General features: G+C 48.8%; 1 protein-coding gene across 1 annotated transcript in view; it reads right to left on the bottom strand.

The window, feature by feature from the left end:
• ENTREP3 (endosomal transmembrane epsin interactor 3) overlaps nucleotides 1–18,196 on the bottom strand; it is a 31,701-nt gene extending 13,505 nt beyond the window's left edge. The window contains exons 1-8 of the mRNA XM_084824435.1: nucleotides 17,975–18,196; nucleotides 14,153–14,225; nucleotides 11,811–11,867; nucleotides 8,614–8,765; nucleotides 7,066–7,179; nucleotides 5,656–5,763; nucleotides 5,363–5,523; nucleotides 4,047–4,146 (exon numbers count right to left, since the gene is read on the bottom strand). Coding sequence (XP_084680561.1) covers nucleotides 4,047–4,146; nucleotides 5,363–5,523; nucleotides 5,656–5,763; nucleotides 7,066–7,179; nucleotides 8,614–8,765; nucleotides 11,811–11,867; nucleotides 14,153–14,225; nucleotides 17,975–18,196 — 987 coding nt within the window. The remainder of the gene's footprint in view (nucleotides 1–4,046; nucleotides 4,147–5,362; nucleotides 5,524–5,655; nucleotides 5,764–7,065; nucleotides 7,180–8,613; nucleotides 8,766–11,810; nucleotides 11,868–14,152; nucleotides 14,226–17,974) is intronic.
• Between the last annotated feature and the right edge of the window lie 259 nt (nucleotides 18,197–18,455).

Below are 18,455 nucleotides of genomic sequence, written 5' to 3'. Positions count from 1 at the left end.
TGGTGTACAAAATGAAGCAGGACAACGGCTCATAGAGTTTTGTCAAGAGAACACGCTGATCATAGCAAACACTCTTTTCCAGCAGCACAAGAGGCGACTCTACACATGGACATCACCAGATGGTCAATATCGAAATCAGATTGATTATGTCCTTTGCAGCCAAAGATGGAGAAGCTCCATACAGTCAGTAAAAACAAGACCTGGAGCTGACTGTGGCTCAGATCATGAGCTGCTTCTTGCAAAATTTCAGCTGAAATTGAAGAATGTAGGGAAAACCACTAAACCATTCAGGTATGACCTCAATCATATCCCTGATGAATATACAGTGGAGGTGAGGAATAGATTTCAGGGATTAGACCTGATAGACAGAGTGCCTGAGGAACTATGGACGGAGGTCCGTAACATTGTTCAGGAGGCAGCAACGAAATCCATCCCAAAGAAAAAGAAATGCAAGAAAGCCAAGTGGCTGTCTTATGAGGCTTTACAAGTAGCTGAGGAAAGAAGGGAAGCGAAAAGCAAGGGAGAAAGGGGAAGATATATCCAACTGAATGCAGAGTTCCAGAGAATAGCAAAGAGAGACAAGAAGGCCTTCTTAAATGAACCATGCAAAGAAATCGAGGAAAACAACAGAATGGGAAAGACTAGAGATCTCTTCAAGAAAATCGGAGATCTCAAGGGAACGTTTTGTGCAAAGACGAGCATGATAAAGGACAAAAGAAGGCAGGGACCTAACAGAAGCAGATGAGATTAAGAAGAGGTGGAAAGAATACACAGAAGAACTATACAGGGCCTTAGGAAGCATTACTAACAACAAAGCTAGCGGAGATGACAGTATTCCAGCTGAGCTATATAAAATCCTAAAAGATGATGCTGTTAAAGTGCTGCACTCAATATGCCAACAAATTTGGAACACTCAACAGTGGCCACAAGACTGGAAAAGGTCAGTTTACATTCCAATTCCAAAGAAGGGCAATGCCAAAGAGTGTTCAGACTACCATACAATTGCACTCATTGCACATGCCAGCAAGGTGATGCTCAAAATTCTACAAGCTAGGCTTCAGCAGTATGCGAACCGAGAACTACCGGAAGTACAAGCTGGGTTTCGAAGAGCAGAGGAACTAGAGATCAAATCGCCAACTTTCGCTGGATCATGGAGAAAGCAAGAGAATTCCAGGAAAACGTCTATTTCTGCTTCATTGACTACGCTAAAGCCTTTGATTGTGTGGATCACAACAAACTGTGGCAAATTCTGAAAGAGATGGGAGTACCAGACCACCTTACCTGTCTCCTGAGAAACCTGTATGAGGGTCAAGAAGCAACAGTAAGAACCAGACACGGAACAACCGAGTGGTTCAAAATTGGGAAAGGAGTACGACAAGGCTGCATATTGTCGCCCTGCTTATTTAACTTATATGCAGACTACATCATGAGAAATGCCAGGCTGGATGAATCACAGGTCGGAATTAAGATTGCCGAGAGAATTATCAACAACCTCAGATACGCAGACGATACCACCCTAATGGCAGAAAGCGAAGAGGATCTAAAGAGCCTCTTGTTGAGGGTGAAAGAGGGGAGTGCAAAAGCTGGTTTGAAACTCAACATTCAAAAAACTAGGATCATGGCATCTGGCCCCATCACTTCCTGGCATATGGAAGGGGAAGAAATGGAAGCAGTGACAGATTTTATTTACTTGGGCTCCAAGATCACCGCAGATGGTGACTGTAGCCATGAAATTAAAAGACGCTTGCTCCTTGGGAGGAAAGCTATGGCAAACCTAGACAGCACAGTAAGAAGCAAAGACATCACCTTGCCGACAAAGGTCCGTCTAATCAAAGCTATGGTTTTCCCGGTAGTAACGTATGGCTGTGAGAGCTGGACTATAAGGAAGGCTGAGCGCCGAAGAATTGATGCTTTCGAACTGTGGTGCTGGAGAAGACTCTTACGAGTGCCCTGGACTGCAAGGAGGTCAAACCAGTCCATACTAAAGGAAATCAACCCTGCGTGCTCATTGGAAGGACAGATACTGAAGCTCAAATATTTTGGCCACCTAATGTGAAGAGAAAACTCTCTGGAAAAGACCCTGATGCTGGGAAAGGCTGAAGGCAAAAGGAGAAGGGGATGGCAGAGGATGAGATGGCTAGATAGCATCACTGATGCAATGAATATGGACTTGAGCACGCTCCGGGAGAGAGCGCAGGACAGGAAGGCCTGGCGTGCCATGGTCCATGGGGTCACGAAGAGTCGGACACGACTGAACGACTGAACAACTGCTTTACTCTCAGCATCTGTTATTAAGAGGTACACTGCCTCTATCTTTGGAGGTTCCTTTTAATTGCCCTACCATATAGCCACTGCTAGGCCCATCCTCCATGGGCTTGTTGAATCCTTAATGCAGAGCTGCTGAACCACTTTCAGCCTGGGGGCCAAGTTTAGTTTTGGAGAAGCTCTTGGGGGGTGCATTCCAGTGGTGGGCGGGGCCAGAGGCAAAAAGAGGGCAGGGCCATTATACCAAACATATTTATTTATTTATTTATTAAATTTATTAATCGCCCATCTGACTGGTCACCCAGCCACTCTGGGCGATGTACAACCCACCATAAACAATTTAAAACAATAAAATTTTACCATAATTTTTTTTTTAAAAAATACCCTAACCCACCCCAAATGCCTGCCTGAACAACCACGTTTTTAATGCACGACGGAAGCTCATTAAAGAGGGGGCATGACGGAGTTCCCTAGGGAGGGAGTTCCACAGAGTGGGGGCCACCACAGAGAAGGCCCTCTCCCTCGTCCCCACCAGTCTAGCTGTCCTGGCTGATGGGACAGAGAGAAGGCCATCCGAGGCTGATCTTGTTAAGCGGCCTGGCTGGTGTTGCTGGAGGCGCTCCTTAAGATAGGCTGGGCCGGAACCATGTAGGGTTTTAAAGGTCAAAACCAACACCTTGAATTAAAGCTACTATAGTAGCTTAAAGCTACTATATTGGCAGTAATTAAGCCTTAGGAGAGGCATTTCACCCTTTCAGAATGGGGGGAAACTGCATAAACCCTGAGGAACCACCAAACAATCAGTGATTGGGGGAAAAGGGGCATTGCCCTCCGCGGAACCCCAGAAGGCTGGGTTGGGACCCCAGGCAGGCTCAGTTGGGTCCCCAGGGCTGAGGTTCTGCAGCCCTGCTTTAAAGAGTCCAGCCCACCCAGCATTCTGTTTCCTACAGTGACCAGCCAGGTGCCTCCAGGAAGACCATAACCAGGGCACAAAGGTAAGAGCCCTCCCCACCAGTATCTGATATTCAGAGATAGACTACCCCTGCACACGGTGCTTCCATTTAGCTGTTGTGGCTACAAGCAGCCAACAGACCTCTCCTCCTCCATGAATGTGCCTGAATCCCCCCTTTTCACAGCCCTCCGAGCCTGAGGCCGCTGCCAGCTGTGTGGCAGTCAAGGCTGTGAACTGGGCCCCCAATTATGAAACGAGCTCCCTGCCAAGGCCCGCCTGGCGCCCACACTGCCATCCTTTCGGTGCCAGGTGAATACCGTTCTGTACTCCTAGGCACTGAATGGCATACGATGGGGCATTTCTGCCAGCTGTCTGAACAGGTCTAGTCTTCTACTGAAATTGTTCTTAGCTGTTTAAATGGTTTAACATTTTTCAGATTTAAAATTTTTATGCCGCATTTTATCGGTGAATTGCTGTGAACAGCCCAGAAAGCTTCTGCTATTGGCCAGTATAGAAATGAAATAAATAATAATAATGTTAATTTTTTCTTTAATGATGACGACGATGCTTTGTACAAGGAATTGGTGGCAGGTAAGCGATGCACGCCAGCTCCCTGGATGTGGGGAGCCAGCCGTGTTGCCGGATTGAGAAGAAATGAAGCCCCCCCCAAAATGGGGTTTGCTACCTTGTTCCCCACCTCCACTTTCTCCTCCTTTGGGGACTAAAGGATGCTCTGGACTTGCTCTGTCCAAACACTGATTTCACATCTCTGATCCCACCTCCCTTCCAGTTTGGATCCCATTCCAGGGAGACCCTCCTTCCACCGTACCTGGCTATCCCCATGGAGCCCCATGACGGCTTCATAACTGGGGGGGAAGTCGGTGGGATACAGCGGCACAGGACTGTCCATGGAGCCGTTGTAGGTAATGCTGACGGACAAAAATACTGACGTTATCCATGAAATAGTTTTCCCCTCCTCAGCTCCCACATGCCAGCTCCTCAGAAACAATCAAGCCTTGCCAGCACCTGGAACCCCCTTCCCCACATCAACTCACTCCCAACAGAGGCTGTCAACTTTTCTTACAGGCCTCTGCTCCTGTGTCTTGACCAGCAGCAGGCTGCGTGGAGACACAAGCAAGCGATCACACTTGCCAATCATAGCACAAAGTTTCATCTGCTGACCTACAAGTCAAGAAGCTGTTCAAGGTGGAGGAACAGGCTGATCCATCGCACCTGCCCCCACCTGGTTAGTTGGCAACCTCCTTCCTGAGAGATTAAACCAAACCAGGACTTCGAGTTCTGGAGTGGTGGCTGGGTTGAGTATGTTACGGCAGGAACAAAGTGGAATTCCTGCAGAACTTTAAAGACAGAGGCGGGTTCATCTGTCACAAGAAGCCACCATGGGGAAATGTCCCCACAGGGCTTTTCGTTGCCGTAGCGGCCGCCATTTTGAACAGAAGAAGAGCCCTGCTGGATCAGACCAAAGGTCCCTCTAGTCCAGCATTCTGTTCACACAGTGGCCAACCAGCTGCCCACGGGAAACCCACAAGCAGGACAGGAGTGCAACAGCACCCTCCCGCCCATGTTCCCCAGCGACTGGTGTACATAGGCAGACTGCCTCTGATATTGGAAGTCGCATTTAGCCATCAGGATTGGTAGCTATTGATAGCCTTCTCCATATTCAAGCTGCGGCGGGGGCATGCTGTAGCTTGTTGTTATGTGTGAACCCAGTGAGGGTGGGTTGTTGGGGTGCTTGACAAGCCACCCATAACCCTGCAACAGCCCACAGGTTCTGGGTGGCTTGTCAAGCACCCTAACAATCCACCCTTGCCAGATTTACATGTAACAACAGGCTACGGCAGCGTGCCCCCAACCGTGGCTTGAATATTCAAAATGGAGGCTGCTGCAGCAACGAAAGATCCCACGGGGTAATTCCCCCACGATGAATTCTTGTTGTGAGCAAACCCACCCAGGATGATCCTTGGTCAACACAATCTTATGCCACAATATTTCTGTTAACCTTGAAGGTGCCCTGGGGCTTCTAAGGATCCTTTCTCCTCCTGCCCACCTCTACGTCCCCTGAAAGGCACTCCTGAGCTTCCTCCTCATAACTCTCCCCCAGCCCCACTTCCTCAGCCATTGTACCTTTGGGCGTCAGTCTCAGAACTGCAGGTGTACTCTGGCGGGTAATACGGTGGCGGCGGTACCGGGGGTACAAACTCGTCCAGGTCCAGCATATGGTGCAAGAAGGTGTCTGGGGGAGAGGTGCAGTCCAGCGTCACGGAGCTGGAACGTGGAGGGGAGAGCTGGGGACGGGGACAGAAACGGGGGAAGTTAGGGGGTGTGGGAAGTCACACTACACAAGTGAAAAGAACTTGGATCCTTTCCAAACGAATCCGATGTGAGCTTGGGACAGTGCGTCGATCCACAGAACTCACCGCATGGAGAATGTCCAAAGAAAAGATCTGGATGCAGCACATGATGGCGGAGAGAGTGCACACCACGATGGCGAAAATTGTCAGGCCGCAAACACTGAAGAGTAGATCCTAAATCGGGGGCAGGGGGAGATATTTGTCACAAGAACAAAAGAAGGGGAGCAGCTCAAAGGAAGGGCACCTGCTTTGCATGTGAAAGGTCCCAGGTTTAGGGAGGTACGGATTTTCTTTAACCCATTCCGTCTGGGTTTTGTGGATTGTCAGCTGTCTTTTGTTCTGAGCCTGTTCACTGATAGAATCACATTTTTTTCCGCTCACTGACAGAATCACATTTTTTAGGGATGTATGAGAATTGTGTTCCACTTGGCAAGTGCATATTAGCTTAATGCAGGAAGCCACATTTTAGAAGGGGCCTCCCCTCCTGCATGCAGAGAAGGAGGTAGGCCTCTTCTGAGTTGGCACCCAGGCCCAGCGTCAAAGATGAGAAAGAGGAGGAGGAAAGGAGCAGCTGAGGAGAAGGTAGGCTCACTGAGGGGGGGGGGGCGCATTGAGGGTGTCTAGCCCAAGAGCCCCCAAAAACCTGGAGCTGGAACTGGAAGGAAGGCCCCTTTACCTTCTGTCATGGCTCCCTTAGCTACTGTTTTAGAAGGTTACGGCAAAACTGCAATTTGGCTAGAAACAGGCGGTGTCAGGGGTGGAGCCTGTGAGTTTCATTCAGAGTCCTTTTTCTCCATAATTTGGACACTGGTGCTTCCCAAGAAGCTCACCTTGCATTCTTCTCCTTTATAAAATCAAGGTTCTAGTCCTTGTCAAGGTAAGCTTGAAAGTCTTTGTGGGAAAAACCAATTCTCTCAGCCTCTCTCTCTCTCTTTCCTTCAGTACAATGTCTGACACAGCTCGAAATGGGTGAGAATTCTAGGTTCTTCTCAAACAACAAACCAAACAAAATCCACAGATGTCTTCATAAGCAGGATGGGAAGAATCTGTGACTGTAAAAATCCAAATGTAGGAGAAAGCAAAAGGGACACATTCGTCTTTCCAGGCGGAAGGCTTTGAGTGCTTATGAAGGCTTTAAAATCTGGGTTTGAATCTCAAGTGTTCAACCACATCTGTGGTGCTGAATTAGGTTGCCACCTCTTTTTTTCTTAGGGGCTCCTCAACATTAACAGCTACATGGCAGGCAGGCGCAGCACGGTCCTCTCCATGCTGGGAATGTTTGTACCTGTCAAATTTGGCAAGTGGGTGAGAATTATGTTTGGTTCGCTTTTTGGATAAGAACTTCCCCAAATTTGCCAATATCTTCATAATTGAGATTTAAAAGATTTGAATGAGGAAAAACTGACAGATGCATTCATCCCAAGATGCATCAGCTAAGTCCACTGTCTGCATTAAAGATCTCCACTGTCCACTCACCTTGAGGACTAGGAGGATTCTGGAACAATTTGGATCTGGCTCTGAATTATTTCCGCACGGAGGAAACCCAGGTTCTGAGGAGGAGTAAATGCATTTCTTGTATAGGAAGTTGCTCTGCAGAAGAAGCAGGGAAGGTTTAAGTTTGTGCTGCTAATTTAATCTGACGCAAGCTTTGGGTGGTTTTGTGCAAGAATGCAGTCGCGCTGCACCATGGGTTTTGTAGTCCCTGCCCTTTCTCCGTTACTACCCTGTATGTTTGGAACTTAAACCCCCAGAACACCGTTTGTGATGCATTCCCCTCTTACTTGCAAATTCCCCTTCAAAATCCACCTTGGTTCATGCAGCCCTTGGCACAACCCCAAAGCCCCCATATAGCAGAGGTGTTGAACCTCAAATCTGGCCCACCTGGGGTCCCAGAAGGCCATGCCCCCTTCCTGGTCCCCACCCTCTTTCCTCTGACTGGCAATGGCTTGGGGACAGATTTGTTTTTCCCCATTCTGAAAGGTTGAACTGCCTCTCCTAGAGCTTAGTTACTGGCAGTATTTTGGCCCTGCCCCCTTTTGCTTTATGCCCCGCCCACCACCACTAGAATGCCCCCTGTGAGAGTCTCCAAAATTGAGTTTGGTTCTCAGGCTAAAAGAGGCTTGACAGCCCTGCCCCATAGCCTATTGTGTGACTATGCCAAACTGCACGTAACCAAAATAAATACATCTCGTCTTCTTCCCCCGTTACACCCCAGCCTCCATCTTCCAATGCTCCATTCTCAGTCTGCCCTGCACCATTTTTTTAGGCCACCCTTCCCCAGCTTGCTGCCCTCCAGAGGTGTTGGACTACAACTCCCAGCATGCCCCCAGCCAGCTATGCACTTTGAACAGCACCACGCACTTTGACAGTCATAAATAAATAAATATTGTAGGGATGTTGGTCGATTGGAAATCTGGCTCGATGGATTTCCACTGTCTGCCCAACTTGACTTGCATTGGCAAGCCAAGGGTTTTCCCTGAACTCCAGGGAGTTTTTGTGGCTTTTGTTTTGGTCGGGGCTGCAATTTGTGTACTCTGCACTAACGGCTGCAATTTGTGCCATTTGCACAAATTATGCAAATTGTGGCCTTAATTTGCACCATTTGTGCAAATTACACAAATTAGTGCAAACTGCAGCCGTAATTTGCATAAATGGAAGAATATGGAAAATCCACTAACTGGCCCAACTCGCCACGGACCAAGTCAGATCAGCTAACGGAAAGCAGAACGAAGTCCAGGGAGCCGAGCCAATGAAAGCTCGTCATGCTCGACCTCCCTAAACAGATTCCTCTGACATCCCTACTCTGCTGTCATGGGTTGATGTGTGCTTGTGCTGTTGCGGGGGGGGATACTTGTGGGGCATTCTTGCGGGGGAGCAAAGCAGCAGCAAGTGGGGAAGGATTTAAGCAGCCCCACTCCCCATTCCATCCCCTCCCGAAGCTGATTTCCCACCGGAGAGAAACAACTGCCAACCCTACACAGGCAAGATGCAGATAGAGTTCTGCTCTCAGCCAACAACTCCCACCTGGGCTCTGAGGCTGCGTCGCCACCCCTGCTCCTTCCAGACCGAGGAACCGTCTTGCTGCCTCACCCGCTCGCAGGCCTCCAGGGACTTCACCTGTTGGGCGTATTGGCAGGACAGGATGGAGCCAGCCAGGCTAAGCATGACTCCCAGCACTGAGAGAAGCGTGAAGAAGGTAATCTGGGAAGGGGGCAGTGGGGAAGTGGAGAGAAAAAGAGCAGTGACATCCTGAAAGTGGGGGGGGGAGGCGCATCAAAGGGTTCATCCAGATGGTGGGATCCTTTCCCGACCCCCTGCACCTGAGGGCAGCAGTGGGCAGCTCCAGGACCCAATGCTCACTCACTCTCTCTCTCTTACACTCACATACATGCACAGGGCCAGCGTCAAGGGTAGGCAAGATTGGGCACCTGCCAAGGGCCCACATCCCAGCAGGGGCCCACTGACAAGAGCCCTCTGGAGTCATTCCTCCTCTTCACCATTGCAACCTGATTATTCTCTCTCTCTCTCTCTCTCTCTCTCAATCTCTCTCTCTCTCACACACACACACACACATCCATCCATCCATCATTCCTCTCTTCCCCTTTCTCTTTCTCCCCTTCTCTTTCTCTCGCTCTCTCCTATTCTGCCTCTTTCTCTTTCTCTCCTTCTCTCTCTCCCCATCCATCCTCAACCCCTCCCCCACAGCAATTAGGTCTTTAAAAAATCTTCCATCGGCACCTAATTGCCACACAGGAGGGCAGAGCTGAGGAGGGGGCACTACGCCAAGGAGTGAGACGGGGGTGTTTTCCACAGTGGCCATTCTTTTGAACGGTTGCCTCTGCACCACTCTGGTTAGAAACTGGTTTCCTGTTTCGACTCCAAAGCTGGGATCGGGAATATGAAGGCTCAAAATACCGCTGGGATGGAAGCAGAAAAACGTAACAAGAGCCCCGCTGGATCAGACCAAAGGCCATTGAGTTCAGCATCCTGTTTCCCACAGTGGCCCAGCAGATGTCTCTGGGATGCTCAAGCCTCCTCTGCTTTTTGATCCACCTGCATCTGGCATTGATAGAGCTATACTGCTTCTGCACATGGAGGTTCCATTTAGCTGTTACAATTAATATCTACTGATAGACCTGTCCTCCTCCTCTGGTAGCTGGAGAAGTGCTGTCACACAATTAGAAACCCTAGTCAACCAAACAGGTGGTTTTTAATCAAGTCACTCATTAAATCTGCACATATCTAAATAAAAACAGAACAATAATTTTGAAGCACGGGGTGGGGATATCCCCTCCTGTGTTTTGAGGTAATGCAAGCACATAAAATGTAGGAAGCCACATTTTAGAAGAGGCATTCCCTCCTGTGTGCAGAGAAGAAGGCATGCCTATTCTACGTTGGCACCCTGGGCCAGCGTCAAGGGTAGACATGGTTGGTGTCAGGGTGGAAACTGAGCCCATAGAGCCCCAGAGCAGTTCTGATTCTGAGGAGGAGCAGCAATCCGTGGGAGAGGAGCCAGCTCATCCCTCACAGGCACAGCAGCTGGCAGAGATTCCTCCTGCCGGCATTCCTAAGATAGATAGCGACCCTGGCAGTGAGAAAGTGCGGGGGGGGGGGGCCTTGCTAGACGCTCGACGCAGACGCAGAGAGCGACGAGCGATGGAGGGCGTGGAAAGGAGGTGTAGCACCTGTTTGGCGCACAAGCAACGGCCGCCTCGCGTGGACCCAAGGGAAAGAGGGAGGATCTCTCCCTAGCCCATAAGTTCAGGGTCTTCAAGTGACTCTCCTTCAAACGGGGATCAACTGCCTACCCGGAGCATAGGCTACTCTGCTGTTCCTTGCTTAGTCGCTGGTGATTAGCATCTGAAAAAGTCATTAAGTTGTAAAAGGATTAAAGCCTTGAAAAGAATCCTTCCGTCTGTGTCTTGAGTTGGCTATTGGAGTCTACTGAAAGAGGCCGCCAGGGCGCTCCTGACGGTTGGGCATCTGCCAAGGGCCCACACCCCAGCAGGGGCCCACTGGCAAGAGCCCCCTGGACGTGCTCCTCCTCTTCCCCATGGCAACCAGCTTGTTCCCCTGCCTCTCCCTCTCGCCCAGGCAATGGCAGTGGTGAGGAGGAGGAGCAAGAGATGCCGCGGCCCGCTTGCTCCCTGGCTCTCAATACCCGTCAAGTAAGCAAGCAGGAGCCATGATGAGAAAGAGGAGAAGCAAGAGCAACTGGTGACCATGGCAGGGAGAAGGTGGACTCGCTAAGGGAGGGGGGCCATTAAGGGTGTCTTGGCGAAGGGCCCACAAAAACCTGGAGCCAGCTCTATAACCGTCTACCTGCACGCTCTCTCTCTCTCTTTATGTATGTGTGCATGGAAGTCCTTCCTGTTTGTTTCCAGGCTCAATTCTGTTGCAGACTAAGGTTTGTCTGGCTACGCTTGACAGAAGGCAATTGCAAGTTTTAAGCAGGACTGCTACAAAACAAGAGGAGGCATCTTCTTACAACTAAAGCAGGCAAAGGAAGTAGGCTAAAGCGAAACCAAAGCCAGCACCCCAATTCCCTACATGCATTAACCACTCAGTGGCTTTTCAACTGGTTATTTTCCTCTCCATACAGTGGGCTTGAACGAATGGCGGTTGCTTATTCCAAGAAATTCAAGGTGCTGGTGTTAAACTTTAAAGCCTGGGAGTCAGGGCCTGGGTACCTCAAGGACCACATGCTCTCACACATTCCTCCCCACATGCTCTGGTCATCATCTGAGACACAACTTCAGATCACCCAGCATCACAAAGTAAGTGGGCGGCCACAAGATCTCAAACCTTCTCTGTGGTGGCACCAACCTTGTGGAATGCGTTGCCAACAAGAGATTTGTCAGGCCCTGACACTGTACTGTTCACGGCAGCTGGCCTGGCCCTACCATTAGGCAGCCTGAGGCAGCTGACTCAAGCGGCCAATGAAGTGGGGGCAGCAGTGAGGCATTGGAGCATGTGGTGTAGGCAATCTTTGGAGCCACCTTGCCCACAGTGCCTCACTCTGAGGAAAGACCCATCACGTCTCACTTTGAGGAAGGCACTGAGGGGCGAGATGGCAGCAGAAACCCTGGGGTTGCTGTTGCAAACAATTTAAAAGGACAAGGAGGAGAAGGAAGAGGAGAAGGAGATGCATATCTTGTGCCGGCTCCAGGTGTCCGGCCTCCTGCTGCTTTCCCGTTGTCAAACGAAGCATCAGCACTTACCACAGGGGTGAAAGGGCGTCTCCAGGATACGATACCCACCACTCCAGAGAACGCCAGCTAGAGACAGAGGCACACAGAGAAGAGAGGCTGGCAAGCACAACCACGGCCAAGGATCCACAACTTGCATGCACTGTCATTTTGTCCCCTCCATGCTGGAGGTGGGGCGGAAAGCCTTTGAGAGCCTGCCCAGGAGGGAGGAAGCTGTGAAAAGTCTTTCCAGTCCCACACGCCCCATGGGTGATTTCTCTTTCTCGGGGACAATCCTAAAGTGCTCGTCCTTGTCTCTGGGAAATCATCTTCCCAGTTTTACTTGGGGAAGGTAGTATTTTTCATACCTACCGTCTACAATAATAAAAGGGGCTGTGTGTCTATCTGCCTGTCTGTCATTACCAGAGCACCAAGGCTGTGAAACTTAGACACCTGAAACTTGGCATGCATACTAAGGGACCCCTAGAATTGGGTGCCTCAGAGACATTTTGCTTTATAAAAATACATTAATTAATTTTAATTAATTTAAATGTGTCCATATGGTTGAAGCCTGCAATAACATCTTCAGCCACTAAGTGGCAGACTTCCCTAGCCAGCACATAGCTTTGCTATCCACACAGTTTGAAACGGAGGAGATTAGTAGGCCAAGGGAGAGAGTTATATGCCTTTCCCTCCTGCCTGCTGTGGGGCAGCCCCCCTGAGGGCAATGGAGTGGACAAACCCCTCCCTTAGGGGGCTATAAAGGTGCACCATGGCAAGGGCTACACTCAGATGGGGCAGGCACAATCTGTCCAATTCTGACTGCTTGAAGGCTTTATTGTATCAAACAAAGGGCTATTCCAACTCATGCAAAGCCATTGGCTAGTCTATAGCATATGAGCCCTGCAGGATAAGACCAAAAGTCTGAAGGAAAACAGCCATCCTCTATTGTCTTTCTCCCAGCATCTCATCTTTTGAGGCTAACTACCTCTGAACATGGAGGCTATATTTCACCACAATGCATAATAGCTATTGAGAGGCCACTCTGTCCTCCAAGGAGTTGTCTAATCTCCTTTTAAACTAAAGCCACCTAAGGTAGCACCCGCCACAGCATCGTGTGGCACAAGGAACCCTTAACAGTGGTCTAGAAATAATTTTAAATAGATTTAATGCGCAATCCTATGCATTTTTAGACAGAAAAAGGCCTACAACTCCCAGCATGCCCCAGCCAGCACGATTGGCTAGGGCCTGCTGGGAGCTGTAGGCCTTTTCTTGGTCTAAACATGCATAGGATTGCGCCCTTCAATAGAGAAATGAACAACACATCATGTAAAGAATAAAAGAAATGCTTGTCTATTCTGAATCGACTGCAAGTTCTTAGTTTGCCATCTGTTATAATCGGTTTTATAGAGGCTGTGGTCTTGTACTTTGCATTAACGGTTGGTTCACCATAGGAAAAACACAAGAAGAGCCATGCTGAATTAGACCAAAGGCCTAATCGACACCAGCATTCTGTCCCCACAGAGGCCAACTCGATGCCTGTGAGGTGTCCACTCACAGGACACAGGCAGCAATGGCACCCTCCCTCTCGTGACCCCCAGCAACTGGTATTCAGAGGCACCCTGCCTCCAGCAGCAGAGGGAATATATGGCCATCATGACTAGTAGCCATTGAAAGCCAGGGTGTCAAGGGTAGGTATGGTCGGGCACCTGCCAAGGGCCCACACCCCAGCAGGGGCCCACTGACTAGAGCTCCCTGGAGTTGCTCCTTCTTTTCAGCATTGCAGCCTGCTTGTTCCCCTGCCTCTCACTCCAGCCCAGACAATGGCGGTGGGGGGAAGGAGGAGCAGGAGATGCGGCAGCCTCCTCGCTCCCTGGGTCTCTGCCTGCCAAGCAAGCTAGTTGCAGCCATGATGAGAAAGAGGAGGAGCAAGTGATAACAACAGGGAGAAGGTGGACTCACCGAGGGGCTCGTTGAGGGTGTCTCGCCCAAGGGCCCTCTCAGCCCTGGAGCCGGCACCGAGCCGTATCTTCCATGAATTTATCCAATTCCCCCTTTTAAATCATTCCACTTTGGTGGCCACTGCAGCAATAAACGTACCTCGCTCCTGCCAATCAATGTCCTTGAGGGAGTCAGAGTTATACTGTTACAAGAGATGGTGAAAAACACTTTTCTATCCACTCTCCCCACCGCATATTATCACCACTAAGTAGACATCGACACAAACTAGCTGTAGTCATCAGATCTTACCCTGCACTATATCCCTTCCTTATGGGAAGGGAAATTGCTGGTTGCTGGGAACAGCTCTGGACTGACCTCCAGAGTGAGGTCAGGATCTCTCTATCCCAGATGGCTTTCGGGAGACGTTGCAGAACTCATCTTTTTGGTATGGCCCTTGGCAGCTGAGTTGAATACGACGACTCCAGGAATGCGGTGTTGATCGGTAGGCTGTGGACTATTTTATTTTTTTAATGGAGTTCATTCACTCTGAATTATTAATCACTATGTTTTTATATTTGATGCGATTCAAAATGTTGCTAATGTAAACTGCTTTGGACTTAGGAAATGCAGTGTAAACATTCTTTGAAAGCCAAGAAAGAGACACACTTTTGTTTGAGTGAATTGATAAAGCGACTTTCCCCAACCTGGGGCCCTCCAGATGTTTTGGACTACATCTCCCAGCATGTCTGACCACTGGCCCTGCTGCCTGGGACTGATGGGAGTTGTGACTCCAACAGCATCTGGAGGGAACTAAGTTAGGGAAGGCGGTGCTAAAGGTTTCAGCTCTTCCTCTCTAGATCTTTCTAGAAATGCAGTGGCAGGGGAATACATCACAACTCTAAGGCACATGAGTGTGAAATGTGCATGCATGAGTGCTGTGGTGCCATGTTGTGCTCAGCCTGCCTTCTCACACGTGCGGCAGCTGCTGATATGGCTCCTTCTGAACTGTTCAAATAGGATAACATATGCTTTTAAATTGATTCAGGACGGACTATTGCAGAGCAAACAGAATACAAGATATAGCTGGCAGGCAGGAGCCTTCTGCAATGAGAGCACAAGGACAGCCCGGCTGGATTAGGCCAAAGGTCCACCTAGCCTTCAGTAGGCCCACAAACAGGACTCCTGGTTTGCCAACCCATACACTATGTTCAGCATCTAAGCCCCTCCTCCAGGTGCCTCCTCTGGGGGAGGCTCAGGGGGTGGCAACAAGGGAGAGGGGCTTCTCGGTGGTGGCCCCCCAATTATGGAGGGGCCTGCCTAGTGCCAACATTGTTAACTTTTCAGCACCAGGTTCAAACTGCCCACTTCTCTCAGGCATTTGGCAGCATATGATGAGATTTTAATCAGGTCCTGGACTGGCTTTGGCTAATTGCTTAAAAATTGTTTTTAGATATATGTTGTCTCTGTGTGCTAGCTGTTAATATGTTTTTATGTAAATAGTTTTTGTACTTTGTATAATGTATTTTAATGGTTTCCAATTTTTGTGAACGTCCAGAGAGCTTCAGCTATGGGGTGGTATAAAAATATAATAAATAAAATGAAAGACTTGTTGCTTATCCTCACCATCTGGTACTCAGAGGTAGACTGCCTCTTTAGATGGAAGTGCCATTAAGAGCTTTTCTAGATGAGGCTGTTTAACCCTCTGTTTCTACTTCCAGTTTCATTGCAGAATTAAGATCGGATCTCTACATGTAATAATTTTCCTTTCCTACCTTTCTGTTACATAACCGCTAGGTGGTGCTGTGGTATAGCGGAATAACACAACCACACTGGTAGGATTTGCAGTTTGTTTCACTTTTGCAAAAAAAGAAAAGTGCTGGATCTTCCCCACTCCAAAAAGCCCCTCATGAAATTGCTTTTCAAAAACAAATGCAAAACTGGATGGTGATGACAACGTCTAAAGCACTTGTAAATAACCGTGAGTGAGGAATGACAAGCAAACAATAAAAGCCTCATCTAGGAAAGCTCTAAGTCAGGGATGGGGAACGTGTGGTCTGCCAGATGTTACTGGACTGCAACTCCCATCATCCCCCACCATTGGCTATGCTAGCTAGGGCGGATGGGGCTAGCAGTCCCACAACATCTGGAGGGCCACGCATTCTCCCTGCATTAAGTAATGGATATCAACCATGATATCTGGGGTGTTGGGGAGAGCATCTCAGACAGTGTTCCTTCTTGCTTTGGGCGTTACAAGTAGACAAGAGTATCCCCACTTTTGTCTCATATGTGTATATATAACATATGGGGTGGGATGTCTGCACAGGTAGCTTATTGTCATGAACTGATCTTAACAGGAAATTAATCAATCTAAATAACCCCACGAAAGTTACTAGCCTGATTCTTTCTTTCTTTTTATTAGCCTACTAGTGAATGGATCCTGCTTCACATAGGTTGGAATAGTCCTTAGTTTGACAGAGTGAAGCCTTCAAGTAAACCTATACAGCTATCAAAGTTGGACATGTAGTACCTGCCCCATCTGAGTGAAGGCATGCCCACCGGCACCCTTAGGTACAGACCCTGCCATAGTACACCCTTCTAGGCCCCTGAGGGTCTATCCATTCCCCGGGGGGGGGGGTGCCCCACAGCATGGGTGAGGGGGCAGGTGTATTACTCTCTCCGTTGGCCTACTAATCTCCCAGGCTTCAAACTGTACGGACTGCAAAGTTAGGGAAGTCAGCCCCTAGTGACTGAAGATGATACTGCGGGCTTCAACATGGACACATTAAAATTAATTAAAATTAAAATTAATTGATGCATTAAAAAAAGATAAAGTAACCCCCAGGTTGTACCCCCACACACGTGCCAGGGTTCCCTTAGTATACATGCCAAGTTTCAGGTGTCTAGGTTTCATGGTTTTGGAGGTATGGGGCCAACGGATGAATGGACAAACACACATCCTCCCTTTGATGATTAAAGACCCCTCCTTCACAGCCAGTACAGAAATGCAGAATACCATCCTTGGCTAATTAAAAAAAAAAGGCTTTCCACCAAGTGGGCCAGCAGAGAATGGTTGAGCTTCCCTTCCTCTGTGGCCAGCACCAAAACCAAGTTGACAGACGGAGGAGGGATAGGGAAATCCATTTGCATTCTGCCAGCTCACCTGCATGGAATTCCTAGTCACTTATGGTGACCAGGTATTAAACACAAGCAGTAATTAATGAACCTGAAGGACCACCTGCCCCCACAAGAACCTGTTTGTTCATTACAATCTGCATCAGAAGCCCTGCTTCTGGGTGCTGCTAACACCTTCAGAGGTGAGAGGGCCTTTACGATGTTGGCTCCCTAACTGTAGTATTCTCCAATTAGTTGATGTCTATTTTGTTGTCTTTCCAGTGCCAGAATATGATTTTTATTTTCCAGGGCTTTTAACAGATAGTTTTGTGTTTGTTGTTCCTTATTTTATTGCTGATTTTTAAACTTCTGTTTTTAGCTGCTGTTAGTTTCAGTGTTAATTACTAGATTTTTAATTTTTAAAATATCCTTGTTGGAAGCTTTGGCTGATGAACGGCAGCCTGGAAATCTGTTAAATAAGTAAGTAATGTTGGGCCTTTTAAAAATGCCATCTGCACATCACTTTAAATATTTCAGTAAATGAAATAAAATCCTCATAGGTTTATCAATGACATGGAGCTGAAGAAAGAGTGGGAATTAGAGAGTCATTGTGGTGTAGTGGATAGAGACACAGGTTCTAGTCCCCACTTGGCCATGAAGCTCACTAAGGTAACTTTGGGCCAAACCCAGATAAGAACATAAGAAGAGCCCTGCTGGATTGGACCAAGGGTCTATCTAGTCTAGCATTCTGTTTACACAGTGCCCAGCCAGCTGCCTACAGGAAACCCACAAGAAGGACATGAGTGCAACAGCGCCCTCCCGCCCATGTTCCCCAGCAACTGGTGTACATAGGCAGACTGTCCCTGATGCTGGAGGTAGCACATAGCCATCAGGACTAGTAGCCATTGATAGCCTTCTCCTCCAGAAATTTCTCTAACCCTCTGTTAAAGCCATCCAAATTGATGATTCTCAGCCTAAGCAACCTCACAGGGTTGTTGTAAGGATAAAATAGAGAGAAGGAGGAGGATCGTGTACCCTGCCTTGGGCTACTTGGAGGAAAGGCAGGATAGAAATGTAACAAATGAACAAATACCACCCTCCTTCCAGCCACGTGCCCCTCAAACTACATCTTGCAAGAGACTCACCGGAAATCCAGCCCAGATGGGACAAGAACTCCGAATGGGGTGCTGAGAGGGCATGTTGGTAGTTACCAGCAGACTCAACGTCACAATCAGAACACCCAGGATCATCTGGATGAAGCCCAGGAGGAGGAGGATCTGCAGCCAGGCGCGCTGGACACGCAGGTGAGTGAAGCTGTGGGACGTGCGGCCAGTCAGGGAGTAGCTGGAGTCACTGCGAGAGGGCATGACGGTGCCCCAAGGGAGGGAGGCTGGAGGCAGCCCAGAAACAGCCAAGGACAGAACCAGTTCTGGTTCTTGGGGACCAGACTCTAACTTCTGTATTACGCAGGCCCTATTTTTAAGAAGAGAGCAAGTCTGGCTGTCCCTCTCCTTTCCAAAAAGGCAAAGCAGCACAGTGTGTTTTGTTTTCTTTTTGCTTAAGTTATTTTTTAAAAGGCTCGCAGCAAAACTTGAGTCTCCAGACAATCTGCTTCTGGGTACCGTT

Source organism: Heloderma suspectum, chromosome 17 (genome assembly GCF_057233095.1).
Source record: "Heloderma suspectum isolate Gila_16-S chromosome 17, 16-S_ref, whole genome shotgun sequence".
Lineage (NCBI taxonomy): Eukaryota > Metazoa > Chordata > Lepidosauria > Squamata > Helodermatidae > Heloderma > Heloderma suspectum.
This window is presented reverse-complemented; position numbering and strand designations above follow the sequence as displayed.